The sequence below is a fragment of the Bombus terrestris genome, chromosome 1 (assembly GCF_910591885.1).
Source record: "Bombus terrestris chromosome 1, iyBomTerr1.2, whole genome shotgun sequence".
In the NCBI taxonomy this organism is placed as follows: domain Eukaryota; kingdom Metazoa; phylum Arthropoda; class Insecta; order Hymenoptera; family Apidae; genus Bombus; species Bombus terrestris.
The window spans coordinates 8717674-8738859 of NC_063269.1; the positions used below are offsets into that span (position 1 = coordinate 8717674).

Genomic DNA, 21186 nt, shown 5'->3' on the forward strand with positions numbered 1-21186 from the left:
TTAAGAAGCTCTTTTTATTTTAATTTACTGTTTCGTTCGTACGAGATTTAATAACTCTGCCAACAAATGATAATGATATTGTTAATAAGAGAAGAAACAATTTTGTAAATGGTCACCGCGTGTAAACGAACATTTTGGATGTAATTAATTTTGAGGCATTTTGAGGCTAAATTTCGAAGACAATAAAATAGCAAAACAGATAATATTCATCTTTACTTTAACATTGTAATTTTATATTCGTGTTATTAATCGTACGGTGCGGCATTCTGAGATCCAAACTCTAATATTGTGGCAACAGTGAATTGGCATTTTCAAGACCTTTCACTATATTTGACAAAATCATGCCGTTAATGATTAAAAATAGACGCAACTCTGGCATAAATATAAAATATCGCTTTAGGTGAAATCAATAATCTACGATTATTTAAAATCTCGAAGTCTTAAAATCTTGAAAGTATCTCGTCGCGCTAAGTAACTAATTTAAATTTATTTGTGTACATCATTGAAGCCGCTTGACCCTGTTTTTAAACATAACATGATCCGCATGTTTGACTGGGCGTAAAGAGCTCTCGAAAGCTCGGTAGCGGCTTTTAGAAACAATGGATCTGATTTAAACCTCGATCCTTTCTCTACGTTCTATACGTTGCTCATTTTTAATTAAAAGTCTATACGGAGTAACGAACGGCGTATGGCGTAGCTGCTCACATCAGTTACATCTGCTTTCTTACTGATTAATTAGCACCGATTGTATCTACCGCACCACGAAGCGTCATCGTCGTTTGTTGAAACCCGGAATCGTATACCGGAAGCAGGAAGAACGCCGTTGTGACAAAGGTGTTGTCAGAGTTTCAATGCGAATACGTTTGCTATTTCGTTATTAGGATTGTGAATTTGGTCTGTGTAGATACGTATATACGCTTATGTATTTTCAACGAAACAATTCTTATACAACACAAGTACAAATTTGTAGTATAATATCCTTTTTGCAGTTTCTTATGGAAGTACAATACCTATAAAGAAGTACAGTAATTCATTCGGACACGTTGGACAGTAAAGTGTACTGGTATTGGATACCGATGAAGAAAAGTAATCGATAGAAACGAAATATCAACCACTTTAAACTTCGTATTCTTCTTTTGTATCGTGGAGGAACAAACTTTAAATTGGCAATTCCATGTTGCTGCCGGTTGCTTCTGTCCTCGTTCGTCGAAAATGCAAGAATACATCTGTTTTGTAGGTCATAGGAAAATCGAAAAATTACGTGTTGATGTATAAGAATATTTCTAACGTTCGTGTCTCATGTAGATTTAATAAAAAGTCAATAAGAGTATCGGAAATAATGCTAAGAATATGATTGCAGCGAATAAATTGTTAGGATTCATATAATTTTCTCTTCTCTAGTTCCAAGCATACGACCATATACTTTTAAACTTACGTTCGTTCTTGTGTCTTTTTCTTTTTCTTTTTTTCACGCTTGATATAAATATGTAAAAATCGATAATCTGATTATAACGAAGATATGGATATATATCTCCAAGTTTCATTGATCTGGCGTCGAATGAAGCGTTCATATTCCTGAATTTCATAGAACTAATGAACATTTTGTCGAATGAACACGGCGAAGTTCGGTAGCTTTAGCAACAAGATTCAAAAAGTATAGACTACGAAGCGCTTAGAGAACTTTGAACATTTAGTCAGTGCACGTCAGTGCATGTTTTGCAATGCGATTTCACGTTAGAATCGTACTAGTTTCCTCGCCACTCATCCCCCGGTTCGTGTTTGTTAGTTCTCTTAGCTCTTTGTGCATATATGTGCATGCATATGTGAACGCGAAAACCGGTAACCGTAAACAAGCCGTTTACCCTTGGATTTCGTACGAGCTTTGCCAATAAATTCGCGTCACCATTCCTCTTGGCAAAAGTTTAACATTCATGACGTTTGCGCATAAACATGATCAAGCTACAGCAAGCACTCGAGACGAAGATTGGAAATTATCAATTGATTATGCAACAAATAATTACAGTATTTTACCGTTGAATTGCTTGTTAATTCGTTTACTCTACGTACATATACAGTGGCTCACGAAAGCCACTTCGAACTGTGAACGCTTGTCGTAGAAAATTTTTATGTGTATATCGTACATACTGTATGAAACATTCTAAAGTTCCAGCATCACTGTAATGAGAGTCGAATATTATAATAATATCGGCAAAGCTTGAAATAATTCTGGAAGAAAACAATATTTAGTGATATTTAGTGTAAATATATATTTTGCTTTAACTGTATGTCTATGAACTTTATTTTACAGTTCAATTTATTGCAACGTAATCTATCCAATTTATTAGATATGTATCTTAAAAGATGTTTCCATGTTATTATAATGTAAATTGATGTAACAGAAAATAAATAACAAGTTCAATCTCTTCTAGTTTTTAACTCGCGATTAGGCTATTTTCATAATTACTAATACGATTATGTTACGTATTTGAAAGATTTTCTAAATATTTGGACATACACGTGCTTTGATACACTTACTTGTTGAATATTACTCTTGCAAATTAGTAAAAAAAAGTATTGGTAAAAAAGAATGATCGTAATTATACTATGATATATTTATCTTTTCTTTTCGTAAAATATTCAATTGAAATTGAGAACATCTCAAGACGAAGGATAACAGGAACTTCTTTCTCATAAATCAGTGGTATGGGGTTCGCACCAAAATTGTCTCGCTGAAACGAATCGCCTTTTATCCGACGTAGAAAAAAGATAACAGAGACAAGGGTACGAGTACATCATCGCAGACATTGTCATTCGCGGCTAACAATGTGACAGTCGCTAAAAAGAAAGGCTTTTCCTTGCATCATTGAAATCGACTGGATGCTTTACGAGCACTCGTTTTCCTTCGTCAAAGTGAACGAACAAGCTTGTCAAAGCCTGTGAAAACTTTCTGTCTATTGTTACCCTCTATGATGAAAGATCATCGGGTAGCTCATCGATTTTCTAGCTGTCGCACTGTACCGGCGACTCTTCAATTCGACAAATTAATTGTCAACTATATAGGTTAAGCTGTTTGATGTACTTTGTACAAAGATAAAAATCGGAATTTCTCGTAACACGATTGTACGATGTACAATGAAGCTTACCATGTATACTTGTAACAATTTCAAATGAACGTGTTCAAATGAGAAAATATTATACTGCTACTCGATCCATGTTCTAACGTATATACAGGGTGGTTGGTAACTGGTGGTACAAGCGGAAAGGGGGTGATTCTACGCGAAAAAAGAAGTCGAAAATATAGAATAAAAATTTTTCGTTTGAGGCTTTGTTTTCGAGAAAATCAACTTTGAATTTTTGCTCGGTACGCGTGCACTTTATCACATCGCGTTATAACGGATCTCATATGTTGCCCATTCTGCCGAACACAAACTTCTGCTCTTCTAATTAAATTTCTATGAACACTTTCTAACGTATTCGATTGTTTTAAAGTATGGAAGGCTACAATAATATTTTCCGTTATAACGAGACGTGATAAAGAGTACGCGTACCGAGCGAAAATTCAAAGTCGACTTTCTCAAAAACAGAGCCTCAAACGAAAAATTATTATTCTATATTTTCAACTTCTTTTTTTGCGTAGAATCACCTCCTTTCCGCTTGTACCACCAGTTACCAACCACCCTGTATATGTCTGTTCTTTTTAATTTAATAGTAAGGCTAACAAAGTAATTTCGACGCGAATGATGAATGCATAATAAGAAGAAAATAATTATAACTTTTCTTTTACAATATTTCTATGTACGTAGTTTTCCGACAGTATACAGCTGATGCTTTGTCAGATGGTCTATGGAACGAATATGCTTTCGATGTTCATGAAACATGGCACAAGAGTAATATCATATGGAGAAAAGTACAGAAATAGCATGTACAGATGTAAGTACGTAATAGCTGACAAAGTTTCATTTTATATTAAATAACTCGTAAGAAATGTTATAAAGTACCGATTTGTGTTTCGAAACTTTGAGATTCTGTACTTCACTAACTGTAATTTAACCGCAAGCAATGTTCTTCTTTGCCGCGAAAGTTTTTTAATTTAATTTATCGCGATGTGTTTTAAAATTGCTTTTTGATTTATGATATTTTAAATTGCACTTTATACTGAGTTTTATATCGAATCGTTCTCTAGGGAAGGTTTATGAATTTAATTATGTACCAAGGGTTGCACATTAAGTTTCTAATTAACGTATTGGTGTAACATGTAACATACGAACACAATAATGTAACGTAATGTACTACCGTTGTGCAAACTTTAATCGAACTTTAATCAAAGTTCGCGCATGAATATCTGCACGATAAGGAAATCTGCACAATAGGGAAAAATTCATACCTGAAACATTCGATCTACTTTCTCTCGTACACCGTCATGGTCCATATTCGGGTCAGAAAATTTTCCCATCAGCTCGTATACAGCTGTCACGATGTCCGTCATTTCCTCCCTTGTGATGCAACCGTCGCCATTGATGTCGTAAAGGGAAAACGTCCAGCGCAGCTTCTCGTCGATGGAACCACGAGACAGTATGCTGAGACCAGTAACGAAGTCCTACAACATCGGAATAAAATTGGTCTTTGCTGTATTAGATACCACATCTCGTATATTGGAATTGTTCGCTATTTCGTGCACGGACAAAATGTCCATAATAGAGAACGAAGAGGAGAAACAATAAAACGATATGAAATATGAATATTGGAAATGAGCATCGTGCGTTAAATTAACGTACCAGAATATTCAGAATAGAAGTCTGTCTATAACTGTTATAACAAAAATTTAAAAAGTCGAAGTATAAAAATTCACATCATAGCTTAAATGATTTTGGTTAGACACGATGATTATTATTATAAACGATTACAATCTTCCGTCCGTTTTTTTCTTTTTTATTATCTATGACGGAATTTTATTTATTAAAAGCAAAAGTTGTTTTCGTTATTCTTGGCTCTCGTCAATTTTCACTAATATTATTGATCATTAGTATAATTAATATAATCGCGCTTCGAAAAATAAAGTTTCGAAATTGTTGATATATTCAGTTGCTGCGTTATGAATATCATAGGAATTGAAACGTAATGAAATATTCACGATAGAGAATGGAAAAGGGAATAAAATACCACGAACATCGTTCGTGTGTTTAATTAATGAACGAGAAGTCGATTTAAATAGATTATCGTGGATTTAGCTTGTATACTTTAGTTAAAATTCGATTTACACCTTCATTTCGATTGGATGATACCATACCATAGAATATAGACTGCAACTAATGGTATGTCGTTTAATTGGGAAAGCCATTGATATCTAGAGCTCTCTATCACCTAGGGAACTGTTTTATTGAAACAGCCCATTACGACGAGATTTAAAACTTGTGTTTCTATCAATGTTTGTAGATATATTACATAACTATTTATAATAGATCGATCGGCATTGTTTATTGTATTTAAGTAATTTATTTATTAATTTATTTAACTAATTATATTATTTATTGCATTGAAATTATATTTAATCTTCATCCCACTTCTTTGCTCGTACGTGATCTCGACTTTGAACCATTTAATTTCAAGGTATTTGATTTTAATTTGTACAATTAATGTTGTTTTCACAGTAAAATAGACGAATTTTTCTATCTCAGAGGCATGACAATTTTCGTTTCGGAACAAGAATGTAAAACGTATCGAATTATTCACCGTTTCTTACACGAGTTTTGTCATTACCCGACTATACGCATTATCGTATTCCGCGTTACTGATATCGCACAAAAGATAGTGATTAAAATAATGTTTTCGAGTTCCTCTCGCTTGATACCAAAAAATAGATGTAACGAGAAATCCATTAACGTAAGAAGACGTTGGTAGCCGCTGTATCGCTTTCGTAAAATTTCGATTTTGTTCACGCGAGAAAGAGATTAAATCGAAATCAAAGTGCACACGCGAAAAGCCCATTTAATCGCGCGATAATTGACTGTCCGACGATAACGACAGATACTACATCGTCCCACGGGTAATAAACTTTAATGCCAGTTCGCCAACTTACGAGCCGGAAACTCGCTACGATGTGAAAGCGTACACTGCTGCTCATAAGTACGTGGACAGCTTGCAGGATTTTTATTAACAATACGCGAATGTGTTACTAAAATATGATGCACGAATTAGCGGTAAATTGACGATGGAAAACGATATTTACAATCTTCTTATGAAATCAGCAGACACATTAACGATCATAAACATTCACGCATTTTCATCGATTTATAATAACACTATGTGGATTTTACCAAAGCGTACGAATTAATTTAGTAAAAATCAAGAAACGGTAATCACTGTTATAAAAGACTGATTTGTGCCTTGGTTCATTTGACTGAAAATCGATAGATTCTCTGGAAAATATCTTCGCTATGAGATTCTACCTAACGATTTAAGCGGTTTCCCTACGATGTGAATATTTTATTAAAAAACTCAAATACATATATTGAAACTAAAGGTACTAAAGTATCCTTTTGTTTTTTTAAAAGAAGGCAAACGCGGAGAAGGTTCGTTTTTGTTACGAGTTGCTCATTTGTAATTTTCTAAGTAAATTTCACTCTGCCAAAAGGGCTGAAATACATTGAGCAGAAAACCAGGAAGCCAAAACGGCGTTTTGCTTGAAAAAAAAAAGAAAAAATGAGCCGTGGATCGACGTTGCTCTGAGTTCTACGTTCGTAACTTCGTAAATAAATTGCGTTCTGTACAAAATTAAAATATATCGAGCGAAAATGAAAAATACCAGAGAATTATCGCGGTAAATAAAACGTGGGCGTTAGGCGTACAAGTAGCTCGAACCACAGACTAACTATTTCCAATGCAGACGCAATAATTATTATGGAAATTCTAGCAGAAGTTTGAATGGCGATAGAAGATGGAGGAGCTGGCTCGTAGTAGCTTTCGTCTCTGTTCCATTGTACCACTCGTTCACGCTTGACTTTACGCCGGAAGAGAATGATTGCAGCGACACTGTGTCTCCGTTTCCGTACGCTCTACATATGCGAAAGCGCAATTTCGACTACACTCACCAAGAAAAGTGGGCATTGACGTTGCATGGCGTTTTAAAATAGACCAAGCGTTTCGTGCTTTCAGCGAAATTTAAATTATCACAAAAAAGGGCTCCATTAAAGATCAAAAGTGTGAGATCGTTTAACGTGACACTGTAAATATTTCTAGTTAGTAGACGATATTTGTTCTGTGTAGAAAATTAATTTCTCGAAAATTCTGCGGGTATTCTATGATTCCGAAGTTATTTTCATTTTTCATAATTTTTGTCTAGTTATTACTCTCGATACGTTAAAACTAGGTTACAGATATATATCAATTTAATTAAAACGTTCGATATTTATGTGTAATTTTAAATACATATTTATGTATCTTCATTCGCAAGGAAGTACAACACGATTTGATAATTTGTACATGCATTTGCATGCATTACTTTGCCCCTAAACATACGAAGAATTCCACGGTTCTTTTATCCAGGAGAATCTTTTAATTTTAAACGAATTTCCTCCTTTTAATGAATTACCTTTGCAAAACGGCTTAAAGCGACAAGCACAAGCGCATAAATACTGTGATTAAAGAGACCAAAATTTTCCCTTAATTTTAAAGGATACCATATCACAGTACGAACAGTACGTTGTTAGTAACTTCTTTATACATTAAAGAGATGTATTCGTCGGCGCTATTAGCGTGGCTCATTTCGAACAGCATAGAGAGCAAAGAGCACTAACGGGTTCGAGAGATGAAACGAGGAAAGCGAAAGATGAGAACAGGAAGCGGATTTTTTGCAAAATTGAGAGAAAAGTTTCATAAAGAGGAATTACGCAGTCGGTTCAAATTTTATCATATACCGAGAAATTCACGTTGAAGTTCGCGTTTAAGGCCTCGAATTTATTTTCTTTACGAGTATACGAACAGCAAGCCGTTTATATTTACGGACAGCATTTTGTTAAAAATAAATGAGAAACTAAAAGTGGGAAAGGAATATGAAAATCAACAAGGCGAAGCAAAAGATTCTAATTATCACGTATCTCACGATGGAATATTACGATAGTGGAATTTTAAAATAATACAGATTTTTTAACGATGTATAAAATAGATTTTGAAATAACTTTAACGTGTATTTAAAATGATTCACGAATAATCCGTGAATGAAATTTATCTAGTAATTTTGTAGTCGATATGGTTGAAATTCAATATTTCAAGTTGTTAAAGGAAGAAAAACAGTATGGAGTTTAATTATATATTCAAAGCTGTCTATTAATCATGAAATTTCGTTCTATGCTTCCGACTTATTATTTTTACATAGAGTTATTCTCTTCTCGGTTGTATTAGTAACAACAACCCGTATAAAATGGATATTACACATTGAATGTAAAATGTACGGTGGAAAAGTGTCACGTTTCTGAGCGAATCCATAGAACACCGGGAAAAAAAGCGTGTCTTGGGAAGTGCAGTTTGTTACAAGTTGTTATTTCAATTGGTCCGAAGGATGACTTCAAAGTGCAACATTTAAACTGTAAAAGATACTGAATGGCAATCGAATTTCCGGAAACATGATGACCTACTTTTTCTTTGAAAATACGCACACCAGTCTGGCGATAGTGAAAAGGGAGAACGCTGAATCAGCGTTTATCATTGAACAGAATGCAGGTGTCAAAGCTTGGAGTAGGTCAGTGAAGACCAACGACCGAAGGGTACAATTGTCGTGAGAGAGAAGAGAACGTGAAATGCTTAAAATTATACTGTCTCTTTGCATAGCAATATATTTTAGTGACCGAAAAATATATCAAAAAATATCGTAAAAATGTAAATAACAAGAATGCTATGTTATAAGAATTATGCAAATATTTCTCAGATAATGGTATTTATAATATCATAATTTTTTAAATAAATATCAGTATTATATAGCACTGCTATTAATCTCTATACTTTTATAAGCCATGATTTTAAATACCAAGAATTTGTTCAATCTGATTTCTACATGTATAGTCACTAATCCTATCTAAAGTGTTGTTTCTATTAGGTGTTACAAAGATCGAAATAAATCAGTGGCAACGATACTTAATCTTAGTTACGTACAAAGTTTAAATTTTCATGGACCTTTCCAGCCGCTTTTCTATCCTTATTTTGCACTTTGTATCGCGCTTTTCTTTGGAAACAAGGCTTTTTACGTGTTTCTAATAAATCTTCATTTGCGTTAATCAAATTGACTGTTCCACGTTTACACGACGCAACAGTTTAATACAAATTAGTACAAAGGAAAATAATCGAAACTTCTAAATTTAGTTATAATATAATTTAAATAGTTTAGAAAAAGAAAAGTGTAGATATAATATCGTATAGGTATAAAAAAAGTATATAGATACTATCATCTGCACGATATCAGCGCAAGGGATAATAAAGTTTCAAATAACGAAGTTACGAAGTATAATAAAGAAAAATACATGAAAAACGTGCTTCATAATACGTTGTTACTCGGTTTGCGACTGCTATTCGGTCGTATTCTAGCCACGGGAACGCTTTCATTGAAGTTTTGATTATTACCAAGAGACACGTTATATTGTCTTCTACATGTCGTCGACAACTTTATGATACGAGTAAACGTAAAAAGCCAGGCAGCCTCTGCCTCGCTTATGAATAAATTGTCTTCGTGCACCAAGACAAACGAAGTAATTTGTCGCGTACTTTATTCGATGTCGCGTATACAACGTGCTCAACTTTGCAACAATGGCTTCGACATCTTCCAGTACGATGTAATTGAAAACTGTAAAAAGAATTAATAATAACGCCCTATAACACGAGTCACGCCGCGTACACGCCACGGCCAAAAGCACTTTGGAGTTCATGCTCATGGGACAAATTGGATTAGCACACGCTTCAATTATGGCAAATTGAGTTACGACGGCGTTTTTTCATTCGAAAGCAATCGATGGAGAGCGTTTCGTGCGTTGCACGAACCAGTTAAAGATACTCGATGTTCGAGTTACGGGCATTTTGTCGGATCGGAAGCAGACAGTTGTAACGTTGTTTGTTTCCGCGTGTTAATCCTTTAACGTACAATTTTTTCCGATCTGACCGGTCAAATGTGCACAATTTTGTTTCAGCGGAATTGTTTCATGGTTATAAACTAATATATTTTTTGTATTGTTATTGCTACATTTTCCTTTCTTTTTTTTTTTATAAGATTAATACTATAAGGTCGAGATGACCCAGTTCGATTATACGATAATATCTTGTAGTGATAAAAGTAAAACATTGACCTATTTGATAATGTCCCTGTAGATATACTATAACAGCATCGTTGAACGAAACTTTTAATGGTCAATGGTTAGGAAAAGGTGAACCTGTGACATGCTTCCCGCGATTACTCGACCTATGGCCTTTAGATTTTTGTTCTATGGGGTCGTATGAAACTGAAGATGCGTTTGCATGGAAAATCTAATATACGTAAGTTGTTGAAGATGACCAACGAAGTTGTTGTTAATATAGAAGAATGTAAAAATTGGTAATTAACGTGCAGCGTACTAATGATTTTCGAGGTCATCTTATAATAAAAATTTCAACCTCGAATATTGAAACATTATAAGAGAAAGAGAGAGAGATTATAGGTGACATAATTAATTTATTAAAAAATTCACTATGGCATAAATTTTAATTTATATTACATTTATGTTATACGCTTATTTCAATTCGTCAAATTCAATAATTGCGAAAGTATAATTACCTTCGAGATTCACTGTATATTCTATTACTTTCACAAACCTTTATCTTCATCTTTTTAATTTTCGCATTCTTAATAAGAATGTGTTTGCTAACTTTGTTTTTGCGTAAAGTGAGCTTAATAGCGAACATTAATTTCCAATTTGAACAAGGCTGTATAGTGAACGTGTAGGCAAATAAGCCTGTAGCGTAAGTAAGCATTATAACGCCGAAGTAGGAATGCTTTGGTCACAAATATAGCAGATACATTCGCAACAGTCCTAATCGCAAACAGCGATGCTCGCCGGAATAAATAGCGATTGTTGATTTAGGTCTTCGTGATTATGCCGCCAGCGATTTAACGTTGAACACGATTTCGATTGAGCTTAAAGGACAAAACGCATTGAGTGGGACATTGTGAATTTAGTCATGAACGTCTATGCAATGGATGATTATTTAACGAAAATTGAATTTATCGATCGACTGAAAGACTCAATCTACTTGACCAGTGCATAAAGTATGTGTCTGATTTGATTAGTATTTACATCCAGTTCTAGAACTTTTTTTAAATGATTATCGAGATAAAGTACAAATGTATTTTATCACAAATATCAAATTTTTTACATTTACATATTAACAAAAAATAACTTTAAATTTGCTTTAAAATGCTATTAACGCATTTCGAGAAATAATGAAAAATTTCGAAACATCTATGTTAAAAACATGCTTAGGTACTATACATTGAGGCTTTCTAAAACAATACGATTGAGCTAAAAATCGGTGAACTCGTTTTTGTCGTCTTGAGGAAGACGACCGGTGTAGAAGCAAAATGTACCATCGAGTCGAAGATGGAGGAGTCATGTCGTGCTGAGATAAAAATTTCTCTACAAAAAGTATCGTACCGTAAAGCAGTAGCGGTGATCTGCACGCGTTCGCAGATTTTAGGGTGAGCTCGTAATGCGATTCGGCTCGATAAGGACGTGTATTACCCGAAAGTGTTACTGGACCAATAGCAGTTCCAGTTCAAGATAACGTATGTCGTAGGATAAAGCTGTCTTCCCCTGGTCAATTTTAGAAACTGTGAAAGAAAGCTGGGAACGATTCTTTGAAACGACCTGGTGAAGCATTTATATTCTGTTCTTTTACACGCGAAATTTTACAACGTAAAACTTTTCTAGTGTCGATGTATTATTAACATTTGAATCTTCTTTCGTTGGTGAAACGTGTGACAAGAAGGAGAAAAATGTTATTGCTTTTATATGATCTCGGTATATTTGATTAAAAATTATAGTAAATTCTCAGACGTGATGTTAATTTTATTTGTCCTAAAATAAGAAGCTAACATTCTGTTATGTTGGAAGGTTATTCCATAATTTTGGAAGGATATTCCATAATTTTGGAATGTTATTTCATAGGACATTCTGATAAATTTGTTCGATCTATTAACCGTAGAAAGTTTCCAGGACGTAAAATGTCGACTCAGGTTTTACTTCTCTGAAATTGAAACATTCTACTTTTAAAGAGGAAACTATGTTTCGAGAAATTTTAATACCATCGAGCAAAGTATTGGAGTTTGCATTTCACCTTTGCAGACAAACGCACAGCGGTACGTATTAAGAGAAGAGATTTCCGATTAATTCTTTCGAAATTCATAATTTTTTATCTAGAATTTCATCTTAATTATCGAGTTTCAGTTAAATTTTAATTACATTTCTGTTAAAGAAGATGTGTCAGCTGATATTCTTAGATATTTTATTAATATGTTACCATCTCATAAATACCAGTATAAACATATGTTCAATTAAATTACCTAATTAAGTGAAAAAAAGTAGAATGGTTAATAATGTCAATTATTAATATTAAGAAAAAAAGGAAAAACGAAAGAAAATATTATTATATAATACAGAGCTTTATTGTAATCGAACCTCATATGGTTAAGACATACCGCAACGAGAACACAATCCATTTTCGATTTTCCGCCATTGTCAGAGCAGCAAAAAGAGCGGACGCTCGAAAGTTGACTTATATTGTTCTATAAACAAGCCTGTGTGTACGTGGTTAAAGAGAATCTGATAAAAGGAGTTAATTAAAGGAGGTTGGACGTCAAAGGCTACTGTAGAAGCTTTATTGTGTGCCGAAGAAAACGAAAAGAACAGACGGGAGAAAATGTTTGCGATGTAAAAAGCTACTGCAATGTGTGAGCTTCGGGCAACCCGAGGTTTAATTACACAAGGTACATCTTCAGCCCGAAGCGTTCAGAGATAATTATGTTAGTTGGTAATTATCTTCGAACGACTTCCCCTCAGTTTTCTTATTTCTCGATTCTCGAAATAATAAACAGAAGGGGAGGAACGGCTGCACCGTCGGCAAATTAACCGCGAATTATCGATTAATTGGACTGCACCATCGATTGATTGGAAAACTTAGTTAGATCTATGGTGCTCGTTAGTGGCATCCTGCTAGTGGCAATTATCGTTAATCTCCGTCGAATATTTGTTCGAAGCACACTTGCCAATTGAACGGTGCGAATGGCTAATTGTACAAGGGCGACAATAATTCGCGTGATGAATATGGGACGTTGAAATGCTTGCTTCAACAAGCGATGCATGAACAACGTTTAAGCATCGGTCATATGGCGCTATCATGTGTAATTCGTATCGGAGCAAAGGAAATGAAATTTCCTCTATCGCTATCATAACCATTTTTATATTTTGCTTATTAATCTTTTCATTTTTATTTCGTTCGTTAAGGTATTTGTTCTGCGAGTATAATGGCTTAATCTGACTCTACATTGTCAATTCTTTGTATGAAAACTAGGTCATCGAGAATTCATGCGAAATCACATCCTTGAAGCTTTTATTTTTACAAATATACAAACAACTGTTCCAACTATTTCACTTAACAGACGAATGTATTATGCAATAGAGATAGACTTTTTAAGAGCGTAGAACGGTGAAAAGATCAGGCTTGGAGATAAACGACCTAGTTTATCGATGTAGCGTGAAAAAATATGTTTATCTACGGAGGATTATGGGTATACTTAACGATTTTAAACGATGCATGGGATTCTAATTTATAGGAGCTAGCGGAACGCAAGTAGTTTTACTTAACGATTAATCGTTATAATGTTAAGTAACATCTACTTTTCAATATATCGTTATAATTATTTTTTCGTATTGTTAGCGTGCGCTGGAAATATTCGATTATGCCTTTAACGTTATTGCGGTAAACGTTATTATATTATTTTATATATCATACTTCGTTTTTGCCAATGTGCTATCGCGCAGAAATTCCTTTGTCTCGACATTGACATGTTAATTGTTTTCGCTTTAAATCGTTGCTGTATATTTTAAATATTTTAGATTCCACGCGAAATTTATAACATATCCTCTTTCCGAAATGGTAAATATTAGGTTATATCGTTATTAGTTAAGTTACTATGTAAGAGAGTTTTATTCTTTTCTCAAACATTATTACAAAATAGAAGAAGAGAAGTGACACAAGAAACATGTGTTTAGAAATACTTCTCAATGAACGTGTGCTATAAAACATTAATCTACTAAATCTTTAGTTGAAAAAAACATGTAATTTTAAGGATTCATGTTCCTAAAGTACATAGTGCTATTGTAGATTCTCTCTTATTTATCAGAACATCTATGTCAGAGAAATTATAGTGTTCTACGGTCACGGTAGATATAGATATCACACTAAACTACACCCTTTACTTTGACTTCAATAAATCAACGTACAACACTTGCGTCTTTTAATGTTAATTTGTATTTGTACATTCTATATTACTGAATAAAATATATTTAAAAAATATTTTAGGCAAGTATTTTTTCTAATGATAATTTAACAGTTTAAATACTGGCAACAAAGATGCGTAACAATCGTTTGAGAGTATCGAAAGTTCATAATGGGCAATTCCGTTTATACGATATCTTGTAGATAATGAGACTTTCTGTCAGTGTAATTCTGGTTTTAAATGTAGTTAACGTTGCGAATTGGTAGTTTTTTTTTTCTACGGCTTGTAATAATTAGATCTGAAAGTGGCTCATTTTTTCCCTTGGAAGTAGAATTGAGTGCTTTGTTGAAAATCGATCGCCGTTAATATCCTATCCTTATTTGCACATACTTTCAACAGCTTTCCGAGTAACGACGCTGCTGATTGGATTTTAATTCAGTTTCAAAGCAAATTTTTCACTGTTTACGATGAATCTCGATGCTTTCATACTACAGTGTTTTTATTTCCATGTTCGATGAATTTTTAGAACAGATTTTTACGACAGATTTTAAAGATTCTCGAAACAAAATTCCTTTAGCTTTTGCCTACAAATATCGTATTTGTTTCTTCGTTAAAGTTAGTACTTAAATTTAGTTTTATCGCTTCTTATGTTGTTTTTTTTATTTCCATAGTTTTTTTCTAAGTTGTATAACAATAACCACTTTGAATTTTTAAAGCACACGGAGTATTGCACCTTAACCGAATATATATTTTTTAAATTTTACGTTCCAATTTATTTTATTTTAAGATGAAATAATTTAATACTTTTAATCATTCGAATTTTTAAGTAAATATTATTTAATTTGATAGTTTAGAATTTGGATAATAGAATTACACGAGTAAATAAAGTTAACAGTAAATAATGTAACACATACTAGAACGTACTTACCTCAAAACTGAGAATACCGCTATGGTCCTGGTCCAAGGTGTTGAAAACGTAATGTGCATACTGGCTAGTATTAGCTGGAAAAGTAAATAAAGGTAGATATTTTAATCACGTTCGTGGAATACTTGTATAGTTATACTTCACTAGGAAAAATAAATTATTGCTTATGTTAATCCTTTCAAGTACCTTCGAAACTATTGAGGTGATGTGCGTGACAGGTATAGAAGAATCACTCGATATTGTTCAACAATAATTATTTATTAGTTTATGTTCGTGATGTACACTCGTGCGCAGAACGCGCGATACAATTATCGGTTCGCGGTTACCAGTTCGAGCTCGGTGTGATACGTTTCGCGGTGCGATTCAAATTGGGACGATTGTACCAGATGTCGAGAAATTCGGATTCGCTATTACGGCCAACTACCAACGATCAATTCGGATCGATGTCTCTCAACTCGCGGATCACGACAGAATGATTTTTTGTCGCGATGATGCTCCTTAGGAAAACTGTGATTGGGTGTGTCTAAGGATACGGAATCATCGGATTCGTTAAGGAAAGTGTTAGTTCGGAAAGTGAGGGAAATGGACGTCGCTGTTAATTGGCTAAGTTTTGAGTTGGTGGTTGAAAAGGGATGTTAACCACCCTTGAGAGAAAGTTGCTAGCGAGGAGCGTCGTACGTGGAAAAGGAAAAGCAGATTTCCTGTGTTTTCCCGTAGTGGATGGTATGTGTAGGGACTGTTGAAACAAAGACTATTTGTCCCTTTAGAGAACCTTAGCTACATAAATCCTAAGATTTATAGCGGGTTCTTAGGCTAGCTGAAAATATTCGGTGGAAATGTATCGACATCTGGCAATTATCTTGTTCGAAGGGTGGAGTCTTTGTGTAACGAGCCACGGGACAGAAACCGTTGGGAAGTTTGCTGATACGTTGGAAAGTGTTTTAGATAAAGACTGAATAATTTTAAGGGAAATATATGTAGATAAAATTAAAAAAACAAAACTATGAATATTCTATTGTGTTAATTGTACCAACTCGACTCTATAATTTCGTCTTGTATATAAATTGCAATATAAATATAATTTACGAATAACAGATTTCACATTCATAGAATTAGAAATGACGTTGAAGAGATAAAAGTGGTAACACATAATAAAAAGGTCACAGCCGCAAGAGACAGATAGAACTGTCTTCTTTAACACATTTTCCGTTAACATAAAATGTCATTACTAAACGAAAAGCTACATAATATACAAGCATGGGAAACATCGATCGAAACAGTATTTTAAATATAATATTTATAACGCAAATATTTTACAATTCTTAGTTAATTTTTTAAACGTCATCAAAATTAACTTCGTATTTCTACTTTAAAGAAGATACGTCGAAAAGAAAACCCTTGGCAATAATAATTTTGAGCGTCTACCGAATATACATAGGAGTACAGCCTTAATAAGCACTTGAATTTCTCAGATGGTAAATACTCGGTGACCTTTCTAAGGAAACCTTTCCAGATCGTCGAATTTAACATGGTAAATTGAAACTCTACCGGTGTGCGCTAATAACTTCTACTTGTCCAACAGAAGTTCAATTCAGAGCAGAGGTTCATACTCGAAATTATTTGACGGAGATGCCACTTTATTTCTGTTAGAAGAGACACGTTTCTTTCGTGACGATTTTGCCTCTCTTCGAAGGAAAATCGTTATCCTATCAAACAATATAAATCGATATTATGGAAAACTTGTAGTTATAATACATATTCTTTGAGAAAAGTACATTTTGAATAATCTATTATTCGTAGTTTTCAATGGAAATATATGTATAGAATTTAAAGAAACGAGGATAGCAGTTTGATATTTTATGAAACAACTGAATGTTGGTAAATTTACATTTATTATATGCATATTCGTAGCATGTTCATTCAAAGTCGCTAAAATAACCAAAATAATTATGTAAAGATGAGATAAAACTTGAATGAAAATGAGATACGTATTCAATACGACTACAAATTAGGAAACATTATGAAAAATCATTGAGAAATGTTATTTGTTACTTGTGACCTTGTTAATTACATTTTTAAAAAATGATTAAAAGAATTATATAACAATTTAATAAAATGTATAATTCCAAAAATTGAACGACGATATTTTACACGTCTTTCGTTATAGGAGAGTTTTCGTAGAGAAGTGTCAAGGTTAAGGAATGTCAGTCTCGTCTTTACTTAAGCAGAAATCTCGGAGGTGCTGCTTCAATTGAAAGGATTCGTCTAGAAATTAGTACTCGACTCCTTCCAGCGAATTATCACAGTGGGACTCTTGTGCTAGCACGAGCACCAGCGTAAAGCAGATTAACTCGTTAAAGTTGTCAAGCTTGTACGAATTAGGCTTCTAGAGGAAGACAGATATGCTATTACTTAATGGCAGGACAAAAATCAAAAATTAGTTTTGTGTTCCAAATGTCACCCTGTCACAAACTATAAAGAGATTAATACTAATTAATTCTTTATCTAATTTTTAAGCTTTCCGCCAAATGTAAAAACTTTGAGTCCTTTAAGAATATAATATTTAATAGAATTTGCAAATTCGTTGATTTTAAAGTAAAGAAGTATGTACACATAAATAGAATGTATCTCGTGGGAAATAATTTACAACACCTGCAATTAAAAACAAAATCGCTTTTTTTTTGCATTTGCGCATTGGAAGCTATTTATTATGATAAATAGATCTTTTCTAAATGTTTATAAATTTCCTTATTTTCTACAAACTGTCCTCTTTTTTAAATACATGTATTGATCTTTATTTTCGAGAATATTATAATTATTTTTATTCTGTTTTTATCTTTGACTGTTCGTGTTTATAGCCAATTAAAATCGTATGTACATATCTATAGGATGGTTTCAATTCCTATATATAACTGGAATTGAAACCATCAAAGTGACGATATTGCTCGTATAAATGTATATATGTATGTACCAAGTCTATACAAACATGCGATATTAAATTGGAAATAGTTATTGAACTAGATTTCTCTAAGTTATGAAACTTATCAAATTTATCCGTTTGTCGTTGGTAAATGAATTCTGATGATCTTTTTTATCCCATTGATTGTTTAACAAAATAGATTTAATCGAATACATTAGTAAAAATATAATACGATTGATATCGAACAATAAAAGTTTCTCATAAAAAGTCTAAGATATCTTTTGTATTTTTCAAGTAATATTTATACGGTTGAGATAAGTTTCGTTTACTGTGAAAATTCTTGGGACATTTTTCACTAGAACGGGAATTCGATGCAGCGACGTTTGCGCTTGGGGGTAAAGTGGTAATATTTTTATGGTAAAAGACCTGCTCAGAGACCAAATTCTTCGAAGGCAAACTCTAATCTACATTCTAGCTCTTTTCGAAATTTTTACTCGATATAGGGAATTGAAAAGTAAATGAATGTGAAATTATCCATTTGGAATTGAAAATTCGAAACACGAGTATTTTGCACACATCTGATTTTTCATCTAATCTATGAAGTTTAGAAAAATTAATTAGAATCAGTTTTTGAATAATTTTCTTTATTAAAGATTAGTTGCGCTGTGTAATATGAATATTTTATAAGAGTATACTTTTGCTACATAAATAATGGCAAAAGAGAGGAAGAAGAAGAAGAAATAAGAGAAAAGTATAAAGAATAGTAAAAGAAGAATGATATTGTCAAAGCAATGAATAGTTTTTTAGGAGAGTAAAAGTTTGCAGATCAAACTTACATTTTTCAGGGATTTGGGAAGTTATATTCTTTTAAAGAACGGAAATGGATACCTATTGAATACTAACAATAACTTTCCCCACTTGCATTTCGTCTGATATTCTTTCTTACAACTTTATACGAGTTTCCTGTTTACTATGGAAGAATTTGGGAACCATATTATAAGTTAAATTTGTTCGTCGCACAAGGATTCTATTTTATGATGAAAATAGACTTTTACTATCTTCTAAATTGAACAACGAGTCAATTTCGACTTCATTTTCTAAACAACGGTTTATAGCGCGTATACCTGTACTAATTTTACATATTACAAGCTTCAAATCGAGAAACTGGACGTTTTTAGAGGCTACTTTATTATTTTATATTTTATACCTTTTTTAAGAATACACCTAAGTTTATACGATATATTTCTATTGTTTAGCATTTAAAACATATTTATATTATTAATTTTTCATTTTCTAGGAGCAATTATAATATATTATGTATTTTTTATATGCTTCGAAAAATTGTATTTCTCTGCCATTAATAATAAGGCTCATCATATTTTCACATTTTTCAATTTATAACATTACTGTGCCAACGATTTTTAATTATTCTTATACTGTTGAAAAGTTAAATTATTTTAATTGCGCTGAAAAGATCAGATTTTACTGAATAACGTGACTTTAAAGCATTTAATTTTATATATAAATTATAATTCAAAACGTGCGTTGGGTATTATTAGCTTTTTAACATTTAGATGATCATTTTGAAACGAGAATACTTTGTTATATAAATTATAATGCTCCAAGCTTTTAAGGAAATGAATATTTTTCGCAAAGATTATAAAGATACTTCGCCATATTTATTATGTCAATATATCTAATTGATTTCAAATCCTACACGAATAAAATTTCAAATCTATATTTGACGTGAAATATTGTATTTTTATATATCGATATTAAATGTGATCTATTTAAATATCGTACATTATACTATATCAGACATATACAATTTTCCAAAGTTAGACGATAGCTGCTGTAAGCAACCTTATAGCGAAAATTTACTATTCAGCAAAACGAGTGGTATCGTGTTGTCATAATTCACCTCTTCGACTTTCGACTATCGATCCAAACCTTAGAACGTCCTTTTGTCATTGAACATTCCCTCCGACAGATCCAAAGGTATAAATCTCATTTCATTGCACGAACATACATGAGAGTTTCGTTTACCTTCTCGAAACGCTTGAGGGCTTTTAGATAAGTACAAACATGTATCTCTCTGATAAGAAGCAGGGATAGACGCTCGCGGCTGATCCTTTTGACCCTTGTACATCCGCTAGCATTTACAACCATATATTTCTGCATTGTATTTTCTTACGGAAAATTGATTGTTATTGAAAAAAATTCGATATATAGCCATGTATTATTTTCCTAATATTATAACTGTTTCTGTCAAGCAAATATCATTAATCAAATTATTTTTTGAAATTGTTCGGTTGTTTTATTGGAAACGAAACAAAAATGTACGAGAGTGACCTAATTAAGTATATTGCTCTTAAATTCCTACACAGAACACGTATTTTTTATAATACTGAAATTTCGAAATTTCGATTTTGGCAACGTGCATTCATGAAAATGTTGAGAATCTACAAAAAAATGTGCTACCATGGAAACCTTTAATTGAAATTTCAACATGAGAAACAAGAATGTATCTAGTCGCTCAGTTCTGTATTTGGCTGTGATAACGAAGTCGGTGTTCTTATATGATGTAGCGTACAATATTTGATATAATATGTACATAAAATAGCGCATCATATCGCATATGTTATACGTGGAACGCAGAGGAACACAGGCGAATACAATGGTGCGAAACCCAGATTAACAGTCATAAAACTCACTGTGCTTTGCGACGCTGTATTCGGGTCAGCGCCGATTGGGTAGCACAAGCTTCCTAATACAACATGAAAAAATGAAAAGAGAGAAAAGAAATATAATAAGCTCTTCGAGGTTTTTGAC

General features: G+C 33.0%; 1 protein-coding gene across 2 annotated transcripts in view; it reads right to left on the minus strand.

Annotated features, from left to right (window-relative positions):
* Positions 1 to 21186, minus strand: part of LOC100644388 (Kv channel-interacting protein 4) — a 185186-nt gene that overhangs the window by 12240 nt on the left and 151760 nt on the right. For both annotated transcript variants that reach the window (XM_003393304.4, XM_048404796.1), the window contains 2 exons: positions 15438 to 15511; positions 4385 to 4597 (listed from right to left, as the gene is read on the minus strand). In XM_003393304.4, coding sequence (XP_003393352.1) covers positions 4385 to 4597; positions 15438 to 15511 — 287 coding nt within the window. The remainder of the gene's footprint in view (positions 1 to 4384; positions 4598 to 15437; positions 15512 to 21186) is intronic.